This window comes from Cavia porcellus, unplaced genomic scaffold (genome assembly GCF_034190915.1).
Source record: "Cavia porcellus strain 051 isolate PalLab524CR breed Dunkin Hartley unplaced genomic scaffold, mCavPor4.1 scaffold_27, whole genome shotgun sequence".
In the NCBI taxonomy this organism is placed as follows: domain Eukaryota; kingdom Metazoa; phylum Chordata; class Mammalia; order Rodentia; family Caviidae; genus Cavia; species Cavia porcellus.
Window position 1 is genome coordinate 49,462,137 of NW_026947510.1, and position 27,497 is coordinate 49,489,633.

The 27,497-nt window shown below is 38.4% G+C and overlaps 1 protein-coding gene across 6 annotated transcripts in view; it reads right to left on the bottom strand.

Annotated features, from left to right (window-relative positions):
• The window catches only part of Dnai7 (dynein axonemal intermediate chain 7), a 63,511-nt gene that overhangs the window by 27,980 nt on the left and 8,034 nt on the right, over nucleotides 1–27,497 (bottom strand). For 3 of the 6 annotated variants that reach the window (XM_063238405.1, XM_013153136.3, XM_023565308.2), the window contains 5 exons: nucleotides 19,505–19,589; nucleotides 17,967–18,058; nucleotides 16,447–16,548; nucleotides 7,802–7,939; nucleotides 4,794–4,940 (listed from right to left, as the gene is read on the bottom strand). In XM_063238405.1, coding sequence (XP_063094475.1) covers nucleotides 4,794–4,940; nucleotides 7,802–7,939; nucleotides 16,447–16,548; nucleotides 17,967–18,058; nucleotides 19,505–19,589 — 564 coding nt within the window. Of the gene's footprint in view, nucleotides 1–4,793; nucleotides 4,941–7,801; nucleotides 7,940–15,219; nucleotides 15,340–16,446; nucleotides 16,549–17,966; nucleotides 18,059–19,504; nucleotides 19,590–27,497 lie in introns of those variants that run through there. The other 3 variants (XM_023565310.2, XM_063238406.1, XM_013153137.3) reach the window with 2 other exon arrangements.

The window sequence follows — 27,497 nt, forward strand, 5'->3', positions numbered from 1 at the left end:
GGTGGAGCCAGCATACAATGTACTGGCAGGAAGAAGGCGTGTCTCTCTCTCTTGTCTGTTTCTGCCTTGCTGTTTGTTGCTGCCATGAACTGTGGCCCCGTCATGCCACCCTGCCTTGGAGCCAACTGAGTATGGACTGAAACCTCCCAAAACTGTAAGAAATAAACCTTTCCTTTCCCAACTTTGGGCATCAGGTATTTTGTCTCAGCAATAAATAAAAAGTAACTAAGAAAAAATTTGGTACCGAGAGTGGGGTCGTTTACTATGACCATACCTGACCATGTTTTTCAAGAGGCTTTGGAAATGGCTTGTGGGCAGAGTTTGGAAAGGTTCAGACATGTCACCTGGATGCATAAAGTTGGAGCAGCCTAGGCTGTTCTGTAGAGGAGATTCTGGTTAGAGCTCAGGAGACCAGCAGGCTGATAGAAAGCCTTCATGGTAAAAATCAGGCTTGGGAAGTTTCTGCTGGGAAGGACTGCATTGGTTGTTGGACTCCCCATGATGTGTGTTATGGCTTGGCAGAAAGTTTGTCTCCATTTTGCTCATGCCCAGAGACTTTGCCTGAGACCGAGACTAAGGGCAATGGACTGATTAATCTGGCAAAGGAAATTTCAACGTAGTCAAATGTTGAAGCTGTAGCATGGCTATCGTTGGGAGCTCTTAGCCAGATTTATGTTGCAAATCAAGAAGAAAGAGCCCAGCAGGATAATTTAAAATGCTATGAGTTTGGCCAGAAGGAAAACTCCAATAAAGCTGTGGATTATAAAGATAGAACTGAGAATTTGATTGCTGAGAAGAAACAGAGAAATAAGAAAGATGGCTATGGGGGCATCCCAGGAAGCAGTGAGTCACCACTCTTTGCAACTTCGAAACTTCAAAAGTGAAAAAATTTGCTCAGAGGGGAAAGCTGCAGAGCACCATGCTCCAGAATGGCAACCGAGGCCACACGAGGTTCCAGAATGACAGCAACATAGAGAAGCTTTTCCTCACAATCAGGTAAACAGAGCCCACTGATCCAAGCACTGGAGCCCTACAGTCAAGAGAAAAAAAGCCTGGCTACTGCTTCAGCTGGTAGCAAACCTTGATAGCATCCACATGGTGCTGATTTTAGGTACAAATAAAATGCACAAATTCTGAGGGTAAGACAGCTTCCACCTCAATTGCAAAGGGCCTGGAAGGCCAAGCAGTGTGACCCTGAGAGGGCAATTTGTAAAGATGTAAAGGTAAAGCCAAAAGTGTAATGGAGACCCCAGAAGTTTGAAAAAGCCAGGGAGGTGGATCATCCAAGAAAAGCTGCACAAAGTGAGCAAACAAGGTTTAAGAGAGAAGCTGCTGGAGCTGAAATCCTTGGAAATGCCGTGGGGGTGGAATCATCCAAGCCTTTTGGATCTTGCAAACAGATTGCTTCAAATGCTGAGCATGAAACTTTAGGACTTAATGGTTGCCCTGCTGGATGTTGGACTTGCTTTTTTTCCAATGCTTTATATTCCCCTGTTTGTAACCTTTGGAATGGTAATGTTTATCTTGTGGCTTTGCATTTCAAAACTGTTTAACTTTGTTTCATTTGTACAGAGGGTTACATTTAAGAGTTTGCCTTAGATCTTGGAGGAGACTTGGGACTTAGACTTTTCAGCAATGCTGAAACTATTGGGACTTTGGTTACTCTTAGAAATGGACTAAATATCTTTTATATAAAGGATGTGCATGAGTCCTGGGGGCCAGGGGTGGAATGTCATGGTTTATGTTGGTGGCCTCTAGGCATGTGTTTGCATTTGTGCATTTGTGATTGATTCATTGTCTAGCACTTGGATTGACGGTGTCAGGGCTACACCCTTTTAGGAGTGGAGCCAGCATACAATGTACTGGCAGGAAGAAGGTGTGTCTGTCTCTCTTGCCTGTTTCCACCTTGCTGTTTGTTGCTGCCATAAACTGCCTTGCCTTGGAGCCAACTGAGTATGGACTGAAACCTCCCAAAACTGTAAGAAATAAACCTTTCCTTTCCCAACTTTGGGCACTAGGTATTATGTCTCAGCCATGAGTAAAAAGTAACTAAGACAGCATCTATCTGGAAATGGCTCTTTCCCACCCCATTTTCCTCTTCTTTTTTTTTTTTTTGGAGGATTGCTATAGCTTCATGGATTTTTATTTACTTGACATATTATAGCTCATTATAGTCATTCTTTTCTAACACTCAAATTATTCCAGATTTGGCTGGTGGGACTTCTTTAACCTACCCTGTGTTCCTCTGGCAAGACTCCATTCATCTCAGGTCCCTTGCTGTCTAGCACAGGTTCTGCTCCAGATTTGAATCAATTTATCCCAATTAGTCCTGGGCCCTTTTTATTTTCCTCTACTATGTGGTTCTGGACATCAAATCCAAAGCTTTTCATGCTCGGTAAATACCACTGAGTGACAACCTGGTTCTTTGTTATGCAATACAATCGGGCTCATGCTGATATTTCTATTTTATGTTACAATATATAAATGAAGGTCAGAAAAATATTCTTTCCTTTCTCTTATCTTGAATACTGCTACTCATATTTCTTTACTCTGCCCTACAATACACATAATAGTTGAAAATTTATAATATGAATAATACTGCTAACAATGAGGTTGGTAAAAGATACTTAGTATAAACCTTCTTTGTAGTGCTTTTCAAAATTAGAAAATAATCTACTCAGATGGTAGAAAGGACTGTGTTCTATACCAAAGAATTCAAGACAAAACAGTGAAAAATAGTGTACAATGGTGGATGGAACATAGACTGAATATTAGAACTATATTATTAATTTCCTTAGGCACAATGATTTATAATTATTTGGGTTTTATTAGTGTTGAGCTATCCATTTGCAAAATATAATAACTTTCAAGTAGCACAAGGGAAAAATAAGGATAAGGTAATTAATAAGACATTTAAAATTTGTTGATTTTTATTTATCAATAATAGCTAAAAAATGTAAAAATATATTAAGTCTAGATGGAGAGTATATAGATTTATGGTATATTATTTTAATCTCATGTTCAAATAAAGTCCTCTTCAAATAGAATGTTAGAGAAAAATGGAATACTGAGCTAATTTATTGTAACTCTATATCAAGTTCTTGTGAATTTATTTTCATAGTGAACTTAGTAAATCTTGAAAGATATATAAAAACTATTTGTATTACAAATGTTTTATTCTTTAAAATACTAAAGCTACAGCATGATATTAACCAAAAAGCACCTGTGAGGGTCAGTGGAATAGAATAGAAAATGTAGAAACAACTCCAAGTGCCCTCAGCTACCTTATCTTTGGCAGAGGGGTCAAATACCTTTACTGGAAGCAAGATAGCATCTTTAATAAATGGTTCTGGGGAAAACTGGCTTTCCACATGCTGAACCTAGATCCAAATCTCTCATCATGCACTAAACTAAAATTCAAATGGATCAAAGATCTACATGTTCAGACAATCTGCTAGAAGATAGAATAGATAAACTCTTGAAGATATAGGTGTAGACAGACTTAATGAACAAAACCCTGACCACACAGGAAATGTTACAAAGGATCAACAACTGGGTTGACATCAAATTAAAAAGCTTCTGCACAGCAGAAGAAACCAGCAACAGAGTGAGAAAATTTTTTTCACAGACCAGTGATGTTCCTCAAACCAGGGATGGTGAACAGCAGAACGTTATCATTAAAAGCTCTAAAAAGGCTCACCATCGCTGACTCAGAAGACTAATATCTAGAATATATAAAGAGCTCGAAAGAAAAATTATACTCACTCATTTGGAGACCCAGTCCAAAAATGGGCATCTATATTGAACAGACACTTCTTAGATAAAGTACAAACAGTAAATAAATACATTTTAAAAACATTCAACATTGCTGGCCTCTTGAGAAATGCAAATTAAAACACTCCATCCCACTCCAGAAAGAATAGCTATCATTAAGAGATCAACTAATAACAAACACTGGCAAGGCTATGGGGAAAAAGGAACCGTTCTCCATTGTTGGTGGGAGTGTAAACTGGTAAAACCACTATAGAAAACAGTATGAAGGTGCCTCAAAAACTAAAACAGAGATTCCATTTGACCCAGCTGTTCTTCTAGGTATATCCAAAAAGAGTTAAAGTTACCACACCACAGTGACGCAGGCATATCCATGCATAATTTTACAATGGCTAAATGTTGCAATCAACCAACCCAAATGCCCATCAACAGATGGATGGAGAAAATGTTATAATTACATACAATGCAGTATTACTCTGTCACAAAGGATAACTTGAGACATTTTTAGGCAAACGGATGCATCTTGAGACCATAACTTGAAGTGAAATGAATCAGACACACAAGTTGAAATATCACACTGTTTCTCTTGTATGAGAAACCCAAAGTATAAATAAGAAGAAAAGAGGATCAATATCAATAAATAAGAAGAAAAGAGGATCAAAGAAATAGGAACAACTTATTCAAATGGGAAATGGAAAGGAAGAAGAATTTTTAAAAAGGAATTGCAGAGAATGGAAAGAGGGTTTTTGTAAGTGGGGAAGGAAAGGATTGAAGGGAGCAGAGAAGAATGGGAAAAAAAGAATTATGACATTATGTACAAGTATAAATTCCTCATGGTGAATGTAATTATGTATGGTGAAACATGTACTAATAAGAATGTTAATTAAAAATATTAACAGCTATTAGATCTGCATCAGTACATGTACTTTATTTTACTACTTTTATAACAATATTGGATTATTATGTTATAAACAGTATAACACTTAGTGCTCACAAAAGGAATATAAAAATATCACACATACTCTGAGCAGTATTTCCGTGGCTATGTTAAATTTAAGTTGAAGGAGCTCCTGAAGCTGTAAAATTGATCCTTCATACTCTGTTATGTTTTTCTCTTGCAAGTTATATGATGGAGTTTCCAATAACATTAATTTCAATTTCTCAATTAACTGTAACAAGAATAAACAATATTTATATTAGTCCATTGATCATCAAAAAAGTGAAAAATAGGGTGTTCTATCACTTTTGAATTGAGGAAGAGCTTAGTAAAACATGCAAAAATACTTTTCTATATTTATAATTTAAGATCATCGAAATAAAGTATTCCCTCCAAAGATTCCTTTACAGTATCTTTCTCTCTGTAATAGAGCTATTATTAACAAGTTGATAGATGAGTCACAATTTGTCATTATTTAAGACTACAAAATAACAGGCATGTGTTAGTCCATTTTATGTTGCTACAGCAGAATACCTGAGGCTGGGCATTTTATTAACCAAAGAGGTTTATTTAGCTCACCATTCAGGAGGTTCAGGAACATGGCATCATCATCATCTGCCATGGGGGGAATGTAAGTAAGGGTAGTACATGCAGAAAAGGGATTCGGGGTCCTCACACAGTTGATACGTGGTCCATCTAGGATCTCACGGATCCTAGCCACAGAATTTATTCATGGATTAAATACATCTCAAACCCTGCTGACCACACCAAATCAGGCAACACGTGGAATGAGCTTAACATTTTGGGGCTACAACATCTTAGAGTGACACAGAGACGTTGGCAACAGCAGCCGTGACATGAGGCATAAAACTTTTGTGAGCAGTGGAGCAAAAGCAACAGAGGACAGTAACAGAAACAGGAACAGTGGATTCCTCCTGGTAGCTTTACCAAGAATGTGTGTTGAGATGTGGGCTTCTATGGTAGTGATCCTAACCTGTGACATAAGGAACGTATCTGGCTTCTGCCCCTGATTCCAGGACAGACATTCTAAAAATCCTTGGAATTTTCTGAGTGGCAGGCATGAGATAAACTCTTTATTTCTCCAAATAAACTGTTTTGAATCATGCTGGAGTTAAGACTCATGTGGCCACTATTAGAGAATGGAGGCTGGAAACAAGGTAATTACAGGGCTGGAAAATTTCAGGCCTATTCCTTACCCGTGAGGAAGGGGAAAGAGGCTAGAGATCAGTGTAGCAGTGATCCATAACTTAATCAGTTATGCCTAATAATGAGACCTCCATGGAACCCCTGAACGGTGGAGCTGGGGAGCTTTGGGCCTGGCGAACACATTGAGCCATTGAGAGGAAGGCATATAAAGAGAGGGCACGGCACCCCCACAGCTCTGCCCGCATACCTTGCCCTGTGCATTTCTTCATCTATCCTTTCATATCATGCTTAATATTCTTCATAATTACGTAAGTAGACATACGTAAACATTTGCCTATGTTTTATGAACCATTACAGCAAGTTACCTCGTCTGAGGAAGAAGCTGCAGGAAGACTAACTGGTTGCTTGAAGTATAGGTAATAGCAATGAGGCACAGACTCGTGAGTCTAAGTCCCTCTGTGCTGTGAGATCTGTGCTAACTCTGGGTCACTTCAGAACTGGCCTACAGGTCACCTAGATGGTATCCTACCTGGAGCTGTGGAAAAACCCTAAATTTTTGTTGTCAGAAGTGCTGTAAGAATAGTAATAATCATGATGATGGTTTCTTAGAATTTGAGGATTCATAGCTTTCAGTTCCGAAAAGTTTTTCTGCCATTGACTCTTTAAATATTATCTCTACTGTTTATATTTTCATCTAGTAGTCTTCTGTGTACTTCTAATCCTTCTTAGTCTATCATGTGTGTCTGTTACCCACTCTTTCATATTTTCTACCTCTTTGTCTCCATACTATGTTCTGGTAAATTATACCAATTCAACTTTGCATTCGTCTGTGGTCAATTTGTTTCCACTTTACTAAAATGAAGATGTTAGCAGCACAATCTGTGATAGCTAGATCTTGGAAACAACCTAAATGCCCATAAACTGAGGAATGGATACAAAAGATGTGGTATTTTTATATAATGGAGTACTGCTCTGTTATAAATAATGACCACATTGAGATATTTATAAGTAAATGGATGCAATTTGAGACCATCCTCAGAAGTGAAATAAATCAAACTCACATGTATGAATATTGTCTAGTCTCCGTAGTATAAGAAATGGTAAGAGTACATAAGAGTTTACGGTAATCATGGTTCCCTATTATATTGCTTTGAAGACTTATAATGTTTTCATTCACTGGATGGGATGGTTTTATTCTGTTTTATTCTGATTTTATCATGTGATGATATGAACAGCTACTTTGAAGAAAATAAGACATTATGGCAGCCATTGCTGAGTTAATATCCTCATACTTTGAAGTTCCACTATGCTTTTGTTCTTCTGTTTCCATTGTTCTATCATGTAGTGTCTTATTGGATTTTAATATGTGTGATAGTATAAACAAATTTTTTATGGAAGATGAGATATTATAAGTAGCCATTGTTCATTTTCTGTTATTTGGATTTGAATATCCTATAATACTTTCCATACTCTTGAATGGTTTTATACTATTTTGTTGTGTCTGATACTACTGTATGTGAAGGTATATTCAACTATTTCAAAGAAAGAGACATGGTAGCTACTGTTAATATCCAGTTGTCTTATTGTGAAGTGCTGTGTTGCTTACACTGTTCTGACTTGCTTTGTTATATCCTCTTTTATTTTATTCTCTTTAAAATAAAATTTAAAAAAATAAATAAAATGAGGATGAACCAAACACATTTTTTTGGCTTCAGTTACACAGAGAAATAAATATTTCATAAGGCAGCAAGAGATTAACTGTTGGAAAACAAAAAACAAAACAGATTTCCAAGTCTCTCTCTCTCTAGTGAAGCATTCAGAAGCAGTAAGTAGTGTTATGAATTGACAATATATTTAATTTTTGCTTTTCGGATATAAGGCTCTTTGTGATTTAGCTTATGTTACCAGGCACACTTGCATGCTTACCTGGAGCACAAGTTTACTCTTCTTCATCACTGACTCAAAGGTCTCGTTTGTTTCTTCTTTCCACAAGCTAATGAAAGTATTCATCTCTTGGGGTGTGGAAGGGTCAGGACTCCCGTCACACTGAATATAGTGTTTCCACTGTGGAATAAAAGGACGAGGCTTCGCACTGATGGTCCTTTTCAAAATCTGCATTCTCAGAACTCAGTTTTCCCAATTTAGACAAAAAAATTATGACATAAGCCAATAACTTAATATAAGCCAAATAATAACAGACTTTTCCCCCATAAGTTATTTCCAATCTTCAAGCTTCAAACAAATAAAAGCTCACATTTTTGTTTCTATAAGATGTGAGTTAGTTTTTGCTTTTCCTGTGAAATCATACAGCTTATCTTCAAAGCCAACATTTGAACTAATATTTATTTTTAAAATCATTACTATTTGCTTGCACCAGTCTTAATAGGACTCCTTCTGTTGTTTTGTAGTTGATGATTACACTTGTAATGACCCATTCACTCTTTACTTAGAATCATTATATACTGAAATCTGCCACATTATAATCAAGTTATATTTACCAATCCAGTATGAAAGAAGGGCACCCTTTAGCTCCATATGCTAAGAATCATATATGGTACTATACTAATGAGTAAATAAGTTGCTTGAAGATAATTCTGCCTTTAATAATTGTAAAATCTGTCTCAGATAAAGGATGGAACTGAAGATACTTAGATATGGCTTGACAAAAGTATGTTACATGCCCAAAAATACACTCATAAAAATAAATGCAAGCCTTTAATACAGGAGAAAAATCATGTCCAGTGGTTCAGACTGCCTAAAAGAATAATGGGACAATATGAATGGGTTTTATTTCTGTTAAATTTATGGTGTATAAAGTTATGAAATATAATGTAATAAAAGTGTCTACATGAGTTACATTTCTATTGTGTTCCAGAGTTTAAGACTTAGCTTTTTCTTAGTCATGATATTTGTTAAAAATGTTAGACATACAATTAGAATTCCAAGACTTGAAATAGCTTGACCATGAAGCTAACTTTGTCCCAGCACATTCAAGTCTTAAATGGGAAAAAAATAAAACATAAAAGGACGAAGTAATTAAAAATGATGTGGTATGTGAATCAACTATTATAACTTTATATAGCATTCAGTTAGAAAGGTCATCTCACAGGTTTCGGTCTGATATGTCCCTCCAATCAGCTATCAGTGTCGGTAATTACATAACATTTTCTTCAAAGGAAATAGTATAGTTACTTGTTATGCAAAGCAGCTTGTATATTTAATATTGAGGAAGTGTTCTGAAGTTTAATGTCTGAGAAAATGACTTTTTAATTAGCTAATTAGAATTTTCATTCAAGAATTAAATATTGTACTGCACTGATGCAATATAGTCATGAAATGACCCTGCAACTAAAAAGTTAGTTAGAAGTCAAACTAGCACATGATTTGGGAGAAATTCATCAAAAATACTAAATATTCCAAACTCTTGATGGAAGTAAGATCGCAAATCATTGAGAACAAAGCCTTTCATTTAACAAAATGACAAAACAAAGGCAAACACAGAAAACCACCAGCCATAGAAAAAAACATCAGCTGTTCAGTTGGGAAGACTCAATTCCCAAGTAATCAAAAGATGTAACAAAAGTCTATGTTCTATCAAGAACAGAGCAGTTCTCCAAGAAAAATCTGTTGCTTTAACACAGAGAACAAAATTCAAGTTTTGCATACTTTAGATACTAATGTACAATTCTTAAAATAACAAACAATTACATTTTAGTTTTACCTAGTTTAACAAAATTCTCATCCCCCACTTCTTTTTGGCACAGTATTAGGGATAAAACCCAGGAATTTCACATTAGGCCACATTCCCGACCTTTTTTTATATTTTTAAGGCAGGGTTTCAGTTTCACCAAGTCACCATGTTGGCCAGGCTAGGCTTGAACTTGCAATCCTCCTACTCCAGCTCCCAAAATACTGGAATTACAGGCATGTTGCACCATGTCCAGCTCGTACAAGTCATCCTTCACAAATTTATGCATTAAAAAACATCTAATACCCTATCCAGTGAGGGGCATTCGGTAATAAACAGCTGACCGAGGCAGGCATGCCATAGTTTTGCCATCATTGTCTTTTACCTTCATTCATCCAAAACGTTTTCCTTACATAAAGTAGTATTCTTTAGGTTAGAATAGGTTGAGGCTTAACTCTTAGTAGCTTTAATTTCTAGTAAAAACTTAAGAAAGCAAGCAATTTTGAACCATTTTAGACCAGCATTTTGTTGATAAGTACAATTTTTAGAAACATGTTATCCCATAATGCTTTTCATTTCTATCTTTTCTATACCATATACACACACAAGATGTTCCACTAGCAGAACTATCAGACTGAGACCAGCACTATTTTTAGTACTAAAGTCAACAAAAGGTATCCAGCACAAGCAGTTCAATGCATCTGCCCAGTTGCAAATACTAGTGAGTGGCAATCATCTTTTTCTTCAGCATACTTGACATGGTTACTAATTTTTCTATTTCTGAGTGTATTCATCTATTTTTCTTATGACACTCAATGAGAAAACTACATCTACCTTATTTGCCCTTACACCCCTGGCCCTTCTCAAAATCTTATATATACATGGTCAAATATTTGGTAAATGAATGCACTGATTATTAATCTCAGCCAACGTTTTCATTACTCAATGGTTTCCAATTAGACAAGACACATTCTGCATTTGTCAATAAAAATAATGAACATCTGTTTTCAGAATAACTTCTAGTACCCTATTGAGGCAGGAAATTAGGGCAAGGCCAACTAACTGAGCAAATGAATGTGACCTGTCAATCTCAGAGTTCCAGGACATCTGTGTGGAACACAGTTATTAAGCCTTGTAACTGGGACCAATCAGAAAGCATTATCTTCAATTCAACCAGGTCTTTGATAGGGTGGCCTATAGCTGACATCAGTCTAAAGGATGAAGGATGCTTTTAACATCATGGCCACTAGGAGCTTTTTCAGTGGCCTGCTTTCATTCTACAAAGCATACTTCTTTCTTAACCTCTAATATGCATAAAACCTTGCTACTATTTTTGCACACCCCATACAATTCTTTGTTAAGGACACCAAGGAGTTGGGAAGAGTCTAAAAGAACCCCAGAATCTGGAAACATCACCCCAAACTTAAAGATAACTGGAAAGAGCCAAACATGGTGGTACATGCTTGTAATTCCAGCACTCAAGAAGCTGAGGCAGGAGGATTGCTGCAAGTTTGAGGCCAGTCCGGATCACAATAGCAAGGTTGTCTCAAAAGAAAAAGAAAAGAAAAAGTAACTGGGAAGTCTCCCACTGGTCAAATCATATTTGTATTCAGACTATTCTCTAATACATAATAATGTAACAGTTGAAAAGCAAGTTTCAGTGACTTGGACTTGGATACATCTACCACTTAATCTGCAGCATGATTCCAAGACAAGCTGCTGAGGTGATTTCTGGAACTGCGACAAGTTCATCCCCAAAATTTCATGCCACTTTTATATTCACCTGATTTATTTGTTTGCAATTATGCAGCAAATGCTACCGGCTTTGGAGGTACTGGAATCTCCTGGGCCCTAGATCTTCTCTGTCCTGAGCAAAGAACTGGTCAAGACAAGTGCAAGCAGTAGCAAAGTTTTATTAAAGGTAGAAAAAGTGACAGGTTTTTTATGTTGAGTTTGGCCCAAGTAGCAAAATAAGCACACCCTGCGGTGTGAGGACAGGCCACCACGTGAAAACAAACATAGTGACAGAAACTCGGTGTGTTCTGTTCCTTTTGTACCCCAGGCCTTGGACTGACTTTGGCCAGCCTTTCAGAAACTGGCTCAAGTTCTCCAGAGAAGTCCACCTGCAGAGGTCTGAGAACCGCTGTGCACGTGTGTCCTGGGATTCTGTAATTAACAGCTCACGCCTACTTCTCGGCCAGTTTTGCCATGCCCTGATCTCCTGTCTCACAAACACCACCCCAAAATGTGTCCCTGTAGTGAAGGACTCCCTCCAACAGGACCTCCAGAGGAACTCGGCTGTTGTCAATCCCTCCCAAAATTAGCTCTTATCAAGAAGAGGGCATTTCAACATATGCACACAGGCCTTGTTACAATCCATCTTCTCCGCTAAGGCCCACTCAACGGAAAAAAATGGGAATCTTCACAACTCAGCCTTTGTTCTTTTAAATAAGTTACTGAATTCCGTATGGCACCCACAAACCTAGGGGCACCCCAAACACCTTCCACTGCGGATGGGGGCAGTTTATCATTCTAAGCTTGAGTGTTTTAATCAAGGCTTAAATAGTTTAAAAAGCACAGCCCACTGGCCCAATAGCTCAATGATCACACCCCTTGCATTTAGTCTGGTACTAGGTAAAACAGCTTTCTATAAGTTCTTTTTAAATCTTCTCTTCTATATACTTTGCCTACAACCAAGCAATACAATCTGAGTTAAAACTTTCTCATTGTGAATATTGTAATCCAAATTTCTGAGTAAGGTTCACCCATTTCTCTAGAAATAAATACAATTTCTGGGGATTCTTAGTCATGTAATTGGCTAGGGCTCCAAACAGACGAATCCTATACCAGTCTTATTTCTGACTGGCCCAAGCAGCCACCGTAAACCCCAAACAGCTTTTATCCCCTTCTCACAGCATTAACCAGCCCTTAGTACTGAGGTAGGGTAGAATTAAAATCTAGGCCAAAATATAACAAGGCAAAAGTAATTTTAGAAATGAGCTGGGTCTAAAGGTGCACACCTGCAATCTCAGCACTGGGAGGCTGAGGCAGGAGGATTGCGGTGAGCTCAAGGTCAGCCTGAAGAACATACGCTCTGTGTCAAAAAGACAAAACCAGAATGAAAACTGCAGGTTCAAAACACAAGGCCTTAGGCTGGGGATGTGGCTCAGTGGCAGATTCTCTGCATGCACACAGGACTATGGGTTGGATCCCTAGCAGCACACACACAGATATACACACTGGTAAGAGTCCAGTTTATTTTTTCCTCTCTTCTCCCAGAACACAATAAGCCTGTGTAATTCCATTTCTCCTACAAATGGTTCAACCACTCCCTTTTTACATGCAAACAGTTCTCTTCCACCTGTAAATACACCACCTTTTCCCCTAAAGATAATCTTACTGCAGGTGGACCATCCTCCTCCTCCACCCACCACACCAAGACCCCAGATTTCCACCACAGATCATTCTTTTATGTGTAAGTAGCCTGAAATCTTCCCCACCTTCTATGCCAAAACCAAAACTATAGATTACCAAAAGCCAGAAATTTCTGACACCAGTTCCAAACTGTAGCAATAGTGTATTTTCACATGGAAGAAACTCAACCAACTTTATCATCGGATAATCTTAGAAAATAATATACTTTATGTAACAGCTTTTCAGTATTTAAGAGTATCTGCCTTAAATTTTCTGCTGATCCTACTAATGAATTAAGACCCAAAAGAGTGTATATTTAAAAAAATAAAACTGTAGCACACTCTTCTAGCTTACCTAGGCCTGCACTCCATTTCCCTGTGTACTAAAATGTCTGCCTAGGGGCTGGGGATTTAGCTCAGCGGCATAAGCGCCTGCCTTGTAAGCAGGCAGTTGTGAGTTCAATCCCTGGTACCAATAAAAAGGAAAAAGACAAAAAAAGATGTCTCCCTAATAAACCCACCCCAACCCTCTTATTGATGCACCCTGAAAATATCCCTTTTTTGATTCGTGCTGGTATTGTTTGGACAACCGAATGAGTGTCCTGTGCTCTGGATGAATGATTTGGGGGTGGCAGTGTGCAATGTATGTGCCATTGTTGCCCCCTGATTGACGCGTTTTGAAATTTTTTTTAGTTTCTTTTTCTTCTTGAAATAAAATGGATTTGGAGAAAGAAATTAAATACCATATGATATTTCTCATTTGAGAAAGGTAAAGTAAAAATAAATAGCACATTCAAAGACTGAAAAAAAATTTCCTTTGATGGGAGCATCACCCAAAGACTCCGAGATTCTGCAGGTCTAAGGGCTGGCAGGTGAGACCTTTTCCTTTTGAGCCTGGCAGTCCCAGAGGGCTGTAAACAGCCACAGTTCTTTCCCGGTATTACAGGGGACCGCCAGGAGGCAGTGCACCTGAGCTGGGTCCCCTGCCTCCTCCACAGCCTGGCCCACTCTGCAGCCATGTTAAGCTTTGTTTTTCTCTCCAGTGAACCTACCATCCTGCCATGCAGAGAGCTCAGCTCTTTGGGAACCTCCTGGCACAGGATAGGGAGAACCTATACCTGGTTGCGGAATGCTTCCAGGGTCAGTGAGGGAAGAAGCTTTGCCTCAGATCCAAATGACTGTGCCAAAGGGACAGTTCCCTTTGACATATTCTCAGTTAGGTCTAGCAGGATTTATTCCAGCAAAGGACAAAACAGTCCACAAATCTCATTGTTTCCAAGCTCAGAGAATGTTCCAAGAACTCAAGCCAATAACATATAGACAAATACCTATAAGCAAACAAAGGCCAGCTGTGGGGAGCATGCCTGCAGTCCCAGCGCATGGGAGGCTGAGGTAGGAGGGTCCCCAAAAGTTTGAGGCCAGCCTGGATTACATAGTAAGTTCGAGATTAGCCCTAACTACTTAGCAAGACCTTGTCTCAGAACAAACAAAAAAAACCAGATCATAGAAAACAATTTCATTGGTTCAGCAATCAGTCACTTAGTTAATTGGCCACAGGTTCCTCTAAAACCAACCAGTGTTCATTTTCTATGATAAAACTATTGGTTTGGTCTATAGCTATTAGTGCTCAGTCCAAATCCAGGGCTTCCCAAGAATTTTATTTTACACCCTTTTATATTATAAAGACAAAGCTCAGGAACTAGCCTCTGCCAACTTAAAATTTTTCTTCTGTGGCCTCACCTCTCTCAGCCTCCACAGAGAATTGAAGAGAGTTACAGACTTGCTCTGGGTTAGGCTCTGGCTTAAGGAACTGGTGTGGCTAGTTTGGTCTTTTATTCTAATCACTAACATCTCTACATGTCAGCACTAGGGTTGATGTGCGTTCTTTCACTGGTTTGTTTCTAATTGGCTTCAAAAACTTTTCCTTCACGCTGATTAGGTGCACACCTATAATCCCAGCATTTGGGAGTACCGATGTAGGTTTGAAACCAGCCTGGTACTATATAATGAAACACTGTCTCAAAAAACCAAAATCCAAAACAAAAACACACACAAAACCAACCAACCAGCCAAACAAAAAAACAGGAAAAACTTTTCCTTCATATTCTTAACTTGGTGGTTTGGACAGCTCTCAGCCTTTATCAGCACTTGACAAGTCCTTCCTGTCTTAGGTACTTTCTCACTGCTAAGACAAAATACCTGACACCCACAAGTTAAAGGAAGAAAGTTTGATTTCAGCTCACAAGTTTGTAGCAGTGTCAGTCCACGTTCAGCTAGCTCCAAGGCAGGGCAGTGGGGCAGCATGGCGGAAGGGCATGACCAAAAGGAAGCAGCAGGCCTCTTCCCCCTCCGCTCCCCTCCCTCCTCCCCCCTGCCTTCCCTCCTTTCCCCCTCCCCTCTCCCTCCCTCTCCCTTCCCCCTCCCCTCCCCTCCGCCTTCCCTCCCCCTCCCCCCTCCCTCCCCCCTCCGCCTTCCCTCCCTCTCTCTCCCCTCCCTCTCTCTCCCCTCCCCCTCCCCCTTTTTCTTTCTCCTCTTCTTTTCCCCCTTTTTAAATTCCATTCAGCCTACAAGCCCATTGGTTGGTGCCACCCACATCCAGGGTGGGCCTTTCCATCAACCCTACCCAGAATCAACCTAAACCAATCAGTGGGCTAATCTAGTTATCACACACCTTTAATCCATAGCCACACGTTCCAGATCTGGCCACCTCTGAAAAGCTTCCCTTCTGACTGTATGAGGCTTTGGGATGACACCAGCATAACACTCACTAAGCGCCATCATTTCTAGCTGTTGATTTGAAGAGAGGGACCTACTGCCCTCTTTCACTCCAGCTCTCAGACACCTTTATATGGTTCTTACCTGGCCTCATTTCAGTACTGCTGTGTGGCAGGGAATAAGGAGGCCCGGGGGGGTAGGAGGGGCTTTGGAGGTGGGCTGTCAGTATCCAATCACAGAGTTACCTACCGAACAAGCGCACAGTCTCAGATGGGTACAATTTGTTCAGCTCCAAATGATTAAAATGGTAACAATAAAAATCACTGATCACACATTGCCCTAACAGATACAATGAACGAGAATGAAACAGTTTTAAGTATTTTGAGAATTATCGTACACAAAGGGAGTGTATGTGGTTTTAAAAATATGCTGCCCGGAGAATTGTGTGGCACAGGTGTTCACAATCCTTCAGTTTGTGAAAAATGCAGGCGCTGTAAGATGGGATCACCTGATAAACAATGAAACAAGCTGTGCCTGTGTAGGGTTCCAACAACTCAAAGTCAAAGGATATAAATATTTGGAGTATATTATGGCTGACAGGTACATTTGTGCAACATTGTATCAGTTTACTTTGCAATAGGTACTACATTGTCAGGTGAGATGGATAAATTTAGTTTCTTAGGATCGAAATGGGTCTCAGGCTACAACGTCCTCTTCACAGAAAGATTAGCTCAAGAAAAAGAAATCAGACTTACCTGAGAAAGTGATCTAATATCTTGCTTCAATCTCTCTGCTTCAGGAAAACATTCCTCTAATGAATAAAGTTCCTGGAGTTCCTCAGGTCTCCTTTGTAGATCCTGTTTCACAGGGACACACAGATTGACCTGTTCTTCATCTCAGCTTTATGTGCCACGGGCAGCAGCAAAAATTTATGTGGCTAAATATACAACTTCACAATGAATACTTGGTTTGCATACAATGGTTATTTCCAAGACATTTCATCTGGAACAGTGGTTTCTAAAGTGTGATCTTTGGACTTTCCGTGAGTCCCCTAAACTCACTCCTTTGCGATCTGTGAAGATGAATCTATTTTCATTATAATTTGTCAGTTTCACAGTCCAAATTTTACACTAATTGCACAAGATGATGGAAACTTTTTGTGCCTTAGCACAGTTGAGGCAGTGCCTCTCACCTGTACTGGTTTGGAGGCTGGGACAGTGAGGGGAGGAGCCAGATTCAGTAACAGTGACCCGAGGAAGAGGTAAAAATTATAACATTATGAATACTTAACACTAAGTACTGTACACATCCTTTCACTCTGCAGTGTATAACAATAGCAAGTATACATACAACGTGTCTGCATAGCAAAGGACACCACTGTCTTGAGAAGAGGCACATTTGTGGACAATTTTGGCCAATGTCCTTTCAAAACCAAATGAATTGGCCATGCCACTTTAAGAATTCAAAATATTTGTTTCAAATAGTAAAATTCAACTTTCAAGTAAAAATTCAGATTAAAAAAATTTGTATGTAGCACTGTGTGTTTGATTGGTTCTCAATTCTTTTTTTTTTGTTTGTTTTTTTGAGACAGGGTCTCACAGTGCAGTCCAGTCTGGGCTTTGTAGTTCCCTTTGTAGCCCAGGCTACAACAACTTGGAAAGCCCATGTTAACCCGATTTTATTTTCATGCATGACTTTGCAGCTGCATACATTGCTTGCTTGGGAAAATTTTATTCACTGAATTACTTAACCTCTAACCATTGATGCGTTTTTATTATGCAATATCCAAAAAATCACAGCCATTAACTTATCCAATCAAACTAGCAGTTTTTAAGAATTGAGAAACCAGGGCTGGGGGTTTAGCTCAGTGGCATAAGCACCTGCCTTGCAAGCAGGCTGAATTCAATCCCCGGTACTGATAAAAGGAAGACAAAAAAAAAAAAAAAAAAAAAAATTGAGAAACCAGGCAGGAGGATTGTGGCAAGTTTGAGACCAGCCTGGGCTACACAGTGAGACCCACCGTGGTAAGCACAGGCTGCACGGCAAGGCTGCTTCGAGCTCAGTCCTGCCTCTGCCACTCCTCAGCTGCTGACTTTCTCTGTGCCTCAGTGTCCTTATCTGTGAGATGCAGGTAATAATGTTACTCATTGTACTCCATCTGGCCAGTGCACAGAGGACTAAATGCCACTGGTAGTTATGAGAACAGTGGACAGCAGGCAGCTGATTGCAGGGTTTTCTTAAGTTTTCCTCAATTAGAGTACTAAGGTTTATTTACTTTTTTTTCAAGCTGTTGCCATTTTCGCTTCTGAAGCCGCTGTTCTTCAAGCCTTTGGATTTCTTCCTTCTCCAATTTCACACGGGCCTCCTCTAAAGAACCAAAGAGAGGGGAAGGGGAAGCAAAAATGATTAAGGCGCTCTCTCTCTGCCTTCATGCACATATTTATGACAAAATCAAAAAAGTGCTGGCTTTTGTTCCTTCAAAAGGATAACATGATTCTCACACTTTCTGGCCAACGAATGAGTTCACAATGATATATCTCTTCTCCAAAAGTTTGTACCAACCCAATAATAATGAACTTAGTCCATAGATAAAATATGACAGCTCTATCATGGGGAGTTAAGGAGAGATGAAGTCTTCAGAAGATGTCAGTAACTGTGTGGCATCTATGTCATCAGAAGAAATCATCTTAACTTTTTCTTGTTCTACTAAAAAATATAAAATACGTGTTGATGAATATGTTTATGCCAATGTAATAAATCATTCCCCAAAATACAGGTCCTGAGATTGTATCCTTACCATGAGTTACCTAAAAAAGGATTTATAAGATTATACACTAAAAAATAGAAATAGAACCTGAGTCCTTTAAAAACCTGAATATTAATCTAAATATGATGTTCTAAAGGCTAACAGCTACCACCTTAGGGATGGTCAGAATTTTTTAAAAATCACATTTTAGTGTTTTAATTAACCAACCATTCATCAATGTTTAATTTTTAAGTAAATGAAATTGACTTTTTTTTTGAGATAGGGTCTCTTTATGTGATCCAGGCTGGCCTTGAACTCATTATTTAGCCCAGGTAATCATGGTGATCCTCCTGCTTCAGGCTTCCAAATGCTAGGATGATAGGCATGTGCCACCACACCAGTAAAATCGACATTTTAATTAGGCAAAAACACATTGTGATTGCAAGAACTTAGACTGTTATCCATATTTCTTTTTTTTTTTTATCATTTTCTTTTTTATCAGTACTGGGGATTGAACTCACGACCACACACTTGCAAGGCAGGCACTTATGCTGCTAAGCTAAATCCCCAGCCTCTATGTTACCCATATTTCTTGCTAGAGTATATTTTCCATTTTGAATGAATTCCAGACTTCACCATCAGCCCCAATGTCCCTAATTTCATCAGTACATATAAATACTTTGAGATAGGGTTGCCAGAACTAGCAAAGCAAAATCAAGATGATCAGCTCAAGTTGAATTTCAGGTAAACAATGTACTTTTCAAAAAGTATAAGTATATCCCAAATACTGCTGGAGAAAATTATCTGAAACTAGCCAATGTTGCTCTGAAATTCAAATTCAGCTGGACTCCCTTGTTTTATTTGGCAATAGAACTTCAAGAGCCAGGGAGTGTGGTCGATGTATACAAATGGATCCTTCTCAGTGCCCATTAACTGGTAGGCAACTCATTATAAAGTAAAATTAGAACCATCAATGAATTTTGAAAAAAATTGACTGGATTACAGAAATACCAATCTATTGTTAGTAATACTTGTATGTGAAAATAGAACCCCTGTTTGTTTTGTACCTTCCTCTTTCAGCCGTTTATTTTCCTCTTCTTGTAGCTGCTTCAGTAGTTCGGCTTTAGTAGCTTTCTTTGGCTTATTGTCAGACTTAACAAAGACCACAAAATTAAAAAGGCTATTAGCATGCACCCAAGTTACTGAAAACCACATTTCCTTAAGTAGTAATTATGAGAAATACTTTTGCTCATGAAACGTATTTTTGTGCATTGATTCAACATATTACAATATTAGTGCAAGGTCTTGGCTCTGTGCATTGCACAACTGAGACTGGAAACAAACTAAAATAAGCACATAAATTATGCAAACCTGGGATGGCCGTTGGTATTGGTTTAGATCTAAAATGTCCCCCAGAAGTCTCATGTGCTTGGAGGGTGACCGGACTAGGGTGTGCTGTGCACAGATGAATTCCTAGCTGAGTGTGTGGTTGGGAGGTTGGGGCTGGTTGGAGGTGGTCACCAAGAGGCCACCCTGGCTCCTCCCTTGTTACCTTGCTTCTAGGTTTCTCTGACCTGAGCAGCTCGCCCCCAGCAGGCCTTTCCACCTTGTGGTTCTAGTTTGGGGGAAGCTATGCACTGAAACCATGGGCCGAAATAAACCTCTCCTCCTCTAGGCTGGGGGTGTTGGGCATTTTGTCTGGGCAATGAAAAAGTAACTAAGACAACAATGATAAGCACAGAAAATTTAAATCATTCTTCAATGCTCAACTTCCACATCTTTATTTATTTTTTTGGTACTGGGGATCGAACACACAAACCTCTTGCTTGCCAGGCAGGCAATTATGCCGCTGAGCTAAATCCCCGGCCTTCCACATTTTTAAAAAGAAAATCTCATCCTGTTATTGTAAGGAATAAAGTAAAATGTACATTAAAACACTTTGAAAACTGTATGTCTATTTAAAAAAAGTATTTTTATGACTGGTAGGTATAGTTATTTTGCTAGGATGGAAGAAGAATTGTTTTTAATAACAGAGGTCAAGAAAAATGTTTGTAGAGAAAGTGGTATTTAATATCGTGCTCAAAGGATTTTCACACTCACAGGAACATACACCAAGAAAAGAGAAACGCAGCTCAAGATACAGAGTTGGAAAATCAGTGAATACGCCAACCAGTTCCGTGGGCTCTGGTAGGACTCCAGGAAGAGCAGAAGGAAACGACCATAGATAGAAGGATCAAGTCTGCCTGAAAAGTCTGGGCATTGTTCTAACAGAAATGAAGAATCCCAAAGTGTTTGGAGAAGGGTTGTAGCTACTAAGAATATGAGTTTTGAAAACTAACCTTTTATGTGAGAAATAAAAAAGGATATCATTTTGGCACCTATGTGCACAATAGTTAATGAATGGTCATGGAAATCAGAAATTTATAAGCTAAACTTTCAATAATTAAAGTCAGAGGAAGGAATCAGAGGGGACTCTGGAGAGAAACAGTGGAACCCTAGAGCAAGCTCATTTAAAAAGGAATAGAGAGAAATTCACATATAATTTGTAGGAAATGCTGGTGCATAATTTGTATCGCTCAATTCAAACTTCTTGTCAAGTAATTTTAAGGTGGCCATGGTTTTAACGCCAGATTTCGTTTTATTACTATAAAACCATCTTTTGGCGAAAATTGACTTTTCCCTTTATGTATGTTCTTTATTAAGCATTTATGTTACCACTGGCTCATCATCCTTCTCCTCACGGCCTCTCAGACTCCTTGGCGGGCTTCTCCTGCTCATAGCTAATTTATAACTTAAAAATTTTAATATTTGTTCACATACTCCCTAGGTACTTCACATTTTTAACTTGGCACTGAAAACTTTTTGCCACAAGCTTAAAGAGCTGAAAATACACTTTCAAGTATAGGATCGATAAATGGAAATTTTCCATCACTATTAATTAAATCCATCACCACTTAAAATAAGTCCTATGAAAACTATATGCCATAGCAATTTAATGAACAATACCACCAATTTTAGAAGTATGATGAGCTCTTTTTTAATAAAAAATTTAATTCTTTTTGCCTTTGAAATCATATTTCCATTCTACTTTCCTCACAGAATATAACACTAATATAATATACTTGAAAAACTTGTGTTGAGTTTCCATTCACGTTTATTTGCTACAAAAATATGTGTGACAGTTTAAAATATTTATTTCCCTTTTAGCAAAGTATTTTAATTTTCCTCTGGACTGACTTAATTTTATATAATTTTCAATACACAACTGAACAAAGCAATATAATGTAGTATAAATTATTGTATTATAATAAACATAAAAGTAAATGTTTCCCTGATACACATCTCTTGATGAAATTAGTTGGGCTTTTTCTTTTCTGTGGTTAGCTGCTCATTATCCATATATAAGATTTACTTGTTAGTAAGTGAAACAGATTCAGATTGATTGTTTTAGCTTTTAAAAGTATGAGGAATGAGAAATCTGCTTTATATTAGAAGTCAACAGGAGTAGGTTAATGCAATACAATTCAGGTTTTCTTTTTAAACTCCTTTCCACATCATGTATTGCATTATCATAAATTACCCAAGTCTGGGAGAGCCACTGAGTGCTTGGCATTTGGTCCCCGGAGCCTGAGGACAGGATTGCATGAGAGGTTCCAGCCCTGGTAAAGCCGCCCATGTGACTAGAGGAGCCCAGTGTGTACCCCCAGGGCCTAAGGACTGAAGATTCCCAGCTAATAGCTGAACACCTGCAAATGACACCACCAAGGACTTGGACACACTGACTACTGGTGTTGTTATATCTGAAGGACTCACAGGGGACCATACTTGTGTGTCCACCTAGTACCAAGCCCAAGACACCCTACTTAAATAATACCTTGGGACCCACCTACAGAAACATGTTTTTCTCTGCACTAACTAGGCCACAAAATCAGAAGAGATGAGCCTTCTACCCAGATGTGCAGGTATCAATGGAAAACGTAAAAAAAAGCAAGGAAATATATCTCTAAACTTACCCAATAACCTTCTAGTAATAGATCCTAACTAAAATCAAATCTATGAAAAAAATGAGAAAACAAAAAAAGAAACAAAAAGAACAAAATTACATCTATGAAATGTCCAAAAGAGAGTTGATCTTAAAGAAACTTGGCAAGAGACAATAAACTATAAGATAGACAATTTAATATCAGGAAGGTAAGTTATGATCTGAATGAAAATTCAGCAGAGACATAGATGTCAGAAAAATAACCAAACAGGTATTTTGGAGCTGACATTCTTTGAGTAAAGCAAAACCACAGTTGAGAGACAAACAGTTCATAATTTAACTTTTACAACTGGGCAAATGATCTGAAAATTTATTTTTCAAATGAAGAAATACATGTGGCCAACAAACATACAAAAATATTCCACAGCATTAATCTCAGAGAAACCAAAATGAGGTATCATCAGGGTAGGATGGCTATGATTTAAGACAGAAGTACCAAATGCTGATGAGGATGTGGAGAAAGGCAGATCCGTACACTGCTGGTGGCTGTGCCAGTTAACTGTGGGGTTTTTTTTGTTTGTTTGTTTGTTTTTTTGGTACAGGGAATCAAACTCAGGACCTTGCCCTTGCCAGGCAAGTTCTATACTTACTACAGAACTTACTGACCTACTATATCTCTGATTTTAACTGTTAATTTGACTGGATTGACTCCTTGGGAAGTGACTGGATCAGTGGGTGAATTCATTCCTGTTCATCACTGACTGAGCTGTCGGGAGGTGAGACCCAGCTGGAGGATGTGGATCCCCGAAGATGTCCCTTTGGAAGGATATCTCTTGTGGGCACTCCTCCCTCTGCTCCACTTCCTGGTTGCCGTGGGTTGAGCATTTTTCTTCTGCTATGTCCCTTACCATTCCATTTCTGCCTTGGGTGCCCATGGACTGAACCCTCTGACACTATGAGCCAAAAAAACCTTCCCTCCTTTAAATAATACTTTTTAGTTGTTCAACAATGGAAATACTAATTATTTAGTATTGGGGATGCTATTAGTGCAGCCTCTCTGAAAAATAATATGGAGACTTCTCAACAAACTAAATAATGATAATAATAGTAATAACTATCACATAATCCAGCAATCTGACTAAGTATTCAAACAAAAGAAATCATTTTGTCAAGGGATATCTGCAGTCCCATGTTTATTGTACTACTATTCATAATAGCTATGATACAAAATCAACCTACTGTCTGCCCATGGATGAATAGATTTATCTATATACATGCAGTAGAATATTATTCAGTTATAAGAAATGAAATATTGTCTTTTGCAACAATATGGATGAGCCCTGAAGATATAACATTGACTTGAACTAGCCAAGCACAGAAGGACAAACACTGCATGAGCTCATTTATGAAGTTAAAGAAGTTAAAGAAGTTGATGGTGCATTGTATGAAGCAGAATATGGTTGCTAGAGGCTGGTAAGTATAGGCAGGAGAGAGAAGGATAGATTTGTATGTCTGGGTATGATGGTGCATGTCTGTGATCCCAGCATTTGCAAGGCTGAGACAGAAGGCTTACCAAGAGTTCTAGGTCAGTTGGGGCTACACAGTGAGTTCAAGGCCAGCCTGCACTACATAGTGAGACTCTATCTCAAAAAAAAAAAAAAAAAAAAAAAAAAAGATTGTGGTTGGCTAATAGGTAGGAAATTACAATTAGAATGGAGAAATAAGTTCTAGTGTTCTATAGCACAGCAGGATAATTATAGCTTATAATATTATATATTTCAAGAAAAAAGGACCTTATATGTTTCCAATACAAATGAATAATAATTTTTGAGGTAATTCATGTGCTAGTTATCGTGTGATCATTACACCTTGTATCCATTTCTCAAAATATCACATTGTACTGTGTGGATACATGCAATTATGTATCAATTTAAATATTGTGCCTAAAAACAATTATGATGATTTTGTTTGCTTGATAGTTGTCTTAGGAGGAGCCTTAAATAATATAGTTTATTGTTACATTTTACACAGATTTTGCAAGGTGTGACAGCACAATACTGTAATTCCAGCACTCTGGGAGGCTGAGGCAGGCAACCTCGGGACCAGCCAAGGCAATTTAGTGACTTAGTGAGACCCTGTTTCAAAATTTAAAAATTAAAAAGGGCTGGGATGTAGCTTAGTGCAAAGGTCCAGGTTCAAGCCTTAATACTGCCAAAAAAAAAAAAAAGCTTCACACAAATGTATATAGTTTTCTTATTGTGGAACAGCATGCAACATAAAATTTGACGTTTGAGCCATTTTCAAGCATGCAACTCTGCCTTTGTGACACAGTGGTCTTATTCAGCCTTTATTTTATTGTAATTAATTAATTTTTAAGAAAGGCTCTTGCTATGTAGTGCCAGCTAGCCTTGAACTCACTACATAGTCCAAGCTGACCTCAAACGCATGGCGATCCTCCCACCTCAGCCTCCTGAGTGAGGGATTACAGGCATGGTTCACCATGCTCAGCTTTCGATTTTATTTTAAAACTACCATAGGTACCCTCGAATTCTAAGTTAGCACTCACTTTCTTTTAGCACTCTGAAGACATTCCACTGTCTTTAGCCTTCCCTGCAGCTGTTAGGACCAAAGTTCAAGTTTTATCCCATTTTGCAGACCCTCATGATAAAAACAGGGAAGCAAAACAGAAATAAAGACAGTTCTAGAGCATCTATTACTTGTTTGGTTCCTGTCTTTTTTTTTTTTTTTTTGAGTTTTTTTCCAGAAAATCACATTGTTTTAAGATGATAGTTTTTTAATCACCTGTTTTTAAGATGATAGTTTTCATCTATATTGATGTAATCAGCATTATTTATTTGATTAGAAAGCATGATCCCCAAACTCTTAAGCCTAACAAAAGGAAAAAGAAAACATCAAAAATGTGATTTTTAATTTTTTATTTTATTGATTTTATCAAAAGCTTAAAGCTTCAGATTTAGCTCAAAGCATTAAAAATGTCTATTATTAACTATGTGACAAAGCCAAGTCTTTGGATTTACATGATTGCCATACCAGATTCACTTTCCATCAGAGACTGTCTGCATTTTTTGGTAGAGTGTGTTAATTTGCGTCCTTGGGGCAAACTGTCTTACTTGATTACGAGGCAGACAAGAGTTGATTCCACTTCCTTATACACTGCTTTTTTAAAAATGCAGTTTTAGGGCTGAGAATATAATCAGTGGTAGGGTGCTTTCCTAACATGCACAAAGCCGTGGGTTGAACGCTCTACACTGTGAAATCCATGAATCAATCAATCACAAATTCAGTGTCCTGAACTTAATACCATTTATATTTTAGTAGCAACACTGAATGTGCTATACAGATTTCTGGCAAGCAATACCTCCTTGGAAATAAAGTGTTCCTAAATTAAAATAGATTTAAAATACAAGTAAAAGCAGTGAAGTCTCCCTGCTGCCCATTCATAACCATACCATACCTGTAAGTACTTGGGCAACTTTTTAATTAATTAAAATAAAAGCATTCAAAGTTTTATAAATCTCTTTACTTTTGCAGTCTGGCTGTTTTATTAATAAATTGCATTGTGCGACATTTTGGTACTATTGTTTGGTAATATTCTCACGGATAACATCAGTGAACAAACACTGTCATATTCTCACTGAGCTGCCCTGCAATATACGTGAGCTAAGAACATCTTGATACTTCTATTGATGCATGTCACCACCTTCAGAGACTGTAAGACAGACAAAACCACAAAGTCATTGGTGCTTTCATTCAGGAAAGCATTGCCAACTCCAATGTTTTGAATTGTCTGTTGGTTTTCTCCCACGGCAACCGAGTAGCAGAGCTCAGGAAGATTTAGCACAGACAAAACAAAAGCAAACAAAAAGCCTCTCTGCAGCTGGGTGGGTGGCTCATCCTTGTCCTCCCAGCCACTCTGGAGGCTGATGCAGGAGGATCCCAAGTGTGAGGTCAAGCAGGCAATTCAAGCAGACTCTGTCTCGAATTAAAAGGGCTGGGCAAGTAGCTAGTTGTGGATGAGCACTTGCCTAGCAAGAACAAAGTTCTGATTCCATTCCCAGTGCAGCAAACACAAAAACAAGATTTAGAGTGGCTAGGATATATAGATTTTTAAAGCAAAAGGGCAATTGTGAAAGAGAAAGATGCAATGGTAGACTTGCAGAACTCTAGCATACTATATGTTCTTAGGAATGGGCAAATATGGAGGTGGATGACCTAGAAATTGATTTCCATGCAATTATCTGTCTCTTGGAATCCTGAGACAATCTCTGCGTACAACTAATAGTACCTTCAGCGAAGGGTTGCTCTGAAGGTTTGCTTCAGTTTGAGGTCTTCTGACCTAGACTTTGGCAGTAGCTCCCTAATGGGTCCTCTTCTCTTCCTCTTGCTTTCTAAAGTGAATTTTCCATATGGCAGCCATACTGACCCTTTAAAACTGAAATCAAACTGGGCATGGGGGTGCACACCTATAATTTTAGAACTCTGGGACGTTGAGACAGGACTGCAAGTTTGAGTCCAGCCCAGGCTCAGTGACTTAGTAAGACTTTTTCTCAAAAAAAAAAAAAAAAAAAAAAAAAAAACTAAATAAATACATGTCTGCATAAAGCAATGAATGACACACAGGGTCTTCTGGAATGCTACTCCTATAAGAATGTTCCCAGAACCTTCACAAATTTTGTTCAGTTATAATCATAGTTTCTAAGAGTATCAGATTAGTAGTGGGTACCAGTGTCTGATAAAGCAAAAATGGAAGACATGCAAAAGAATTATCTGGACAAATATTTAATTATATAAATATTGAAATATCCATTTAGGAAAACATTTTTCTATGGAATCAAGAGCCACTTGTTTTTAAGCATCTGTGCATGCAATAGAGTTTCACAGATTCACGCAACAAATTGACTGAATGTCTTAGTGTGTGCCAGACACTGTGTGAAAAGTTATGGACGTACAACTAAACAGCATGCTAGCTACTGAGCTTGAAGAGCTCACAGATTTAAATACATGAGACCTGAGGCAGCTGTTCCTTGGTATGGATGAGAGCTACTGAAATACACAGC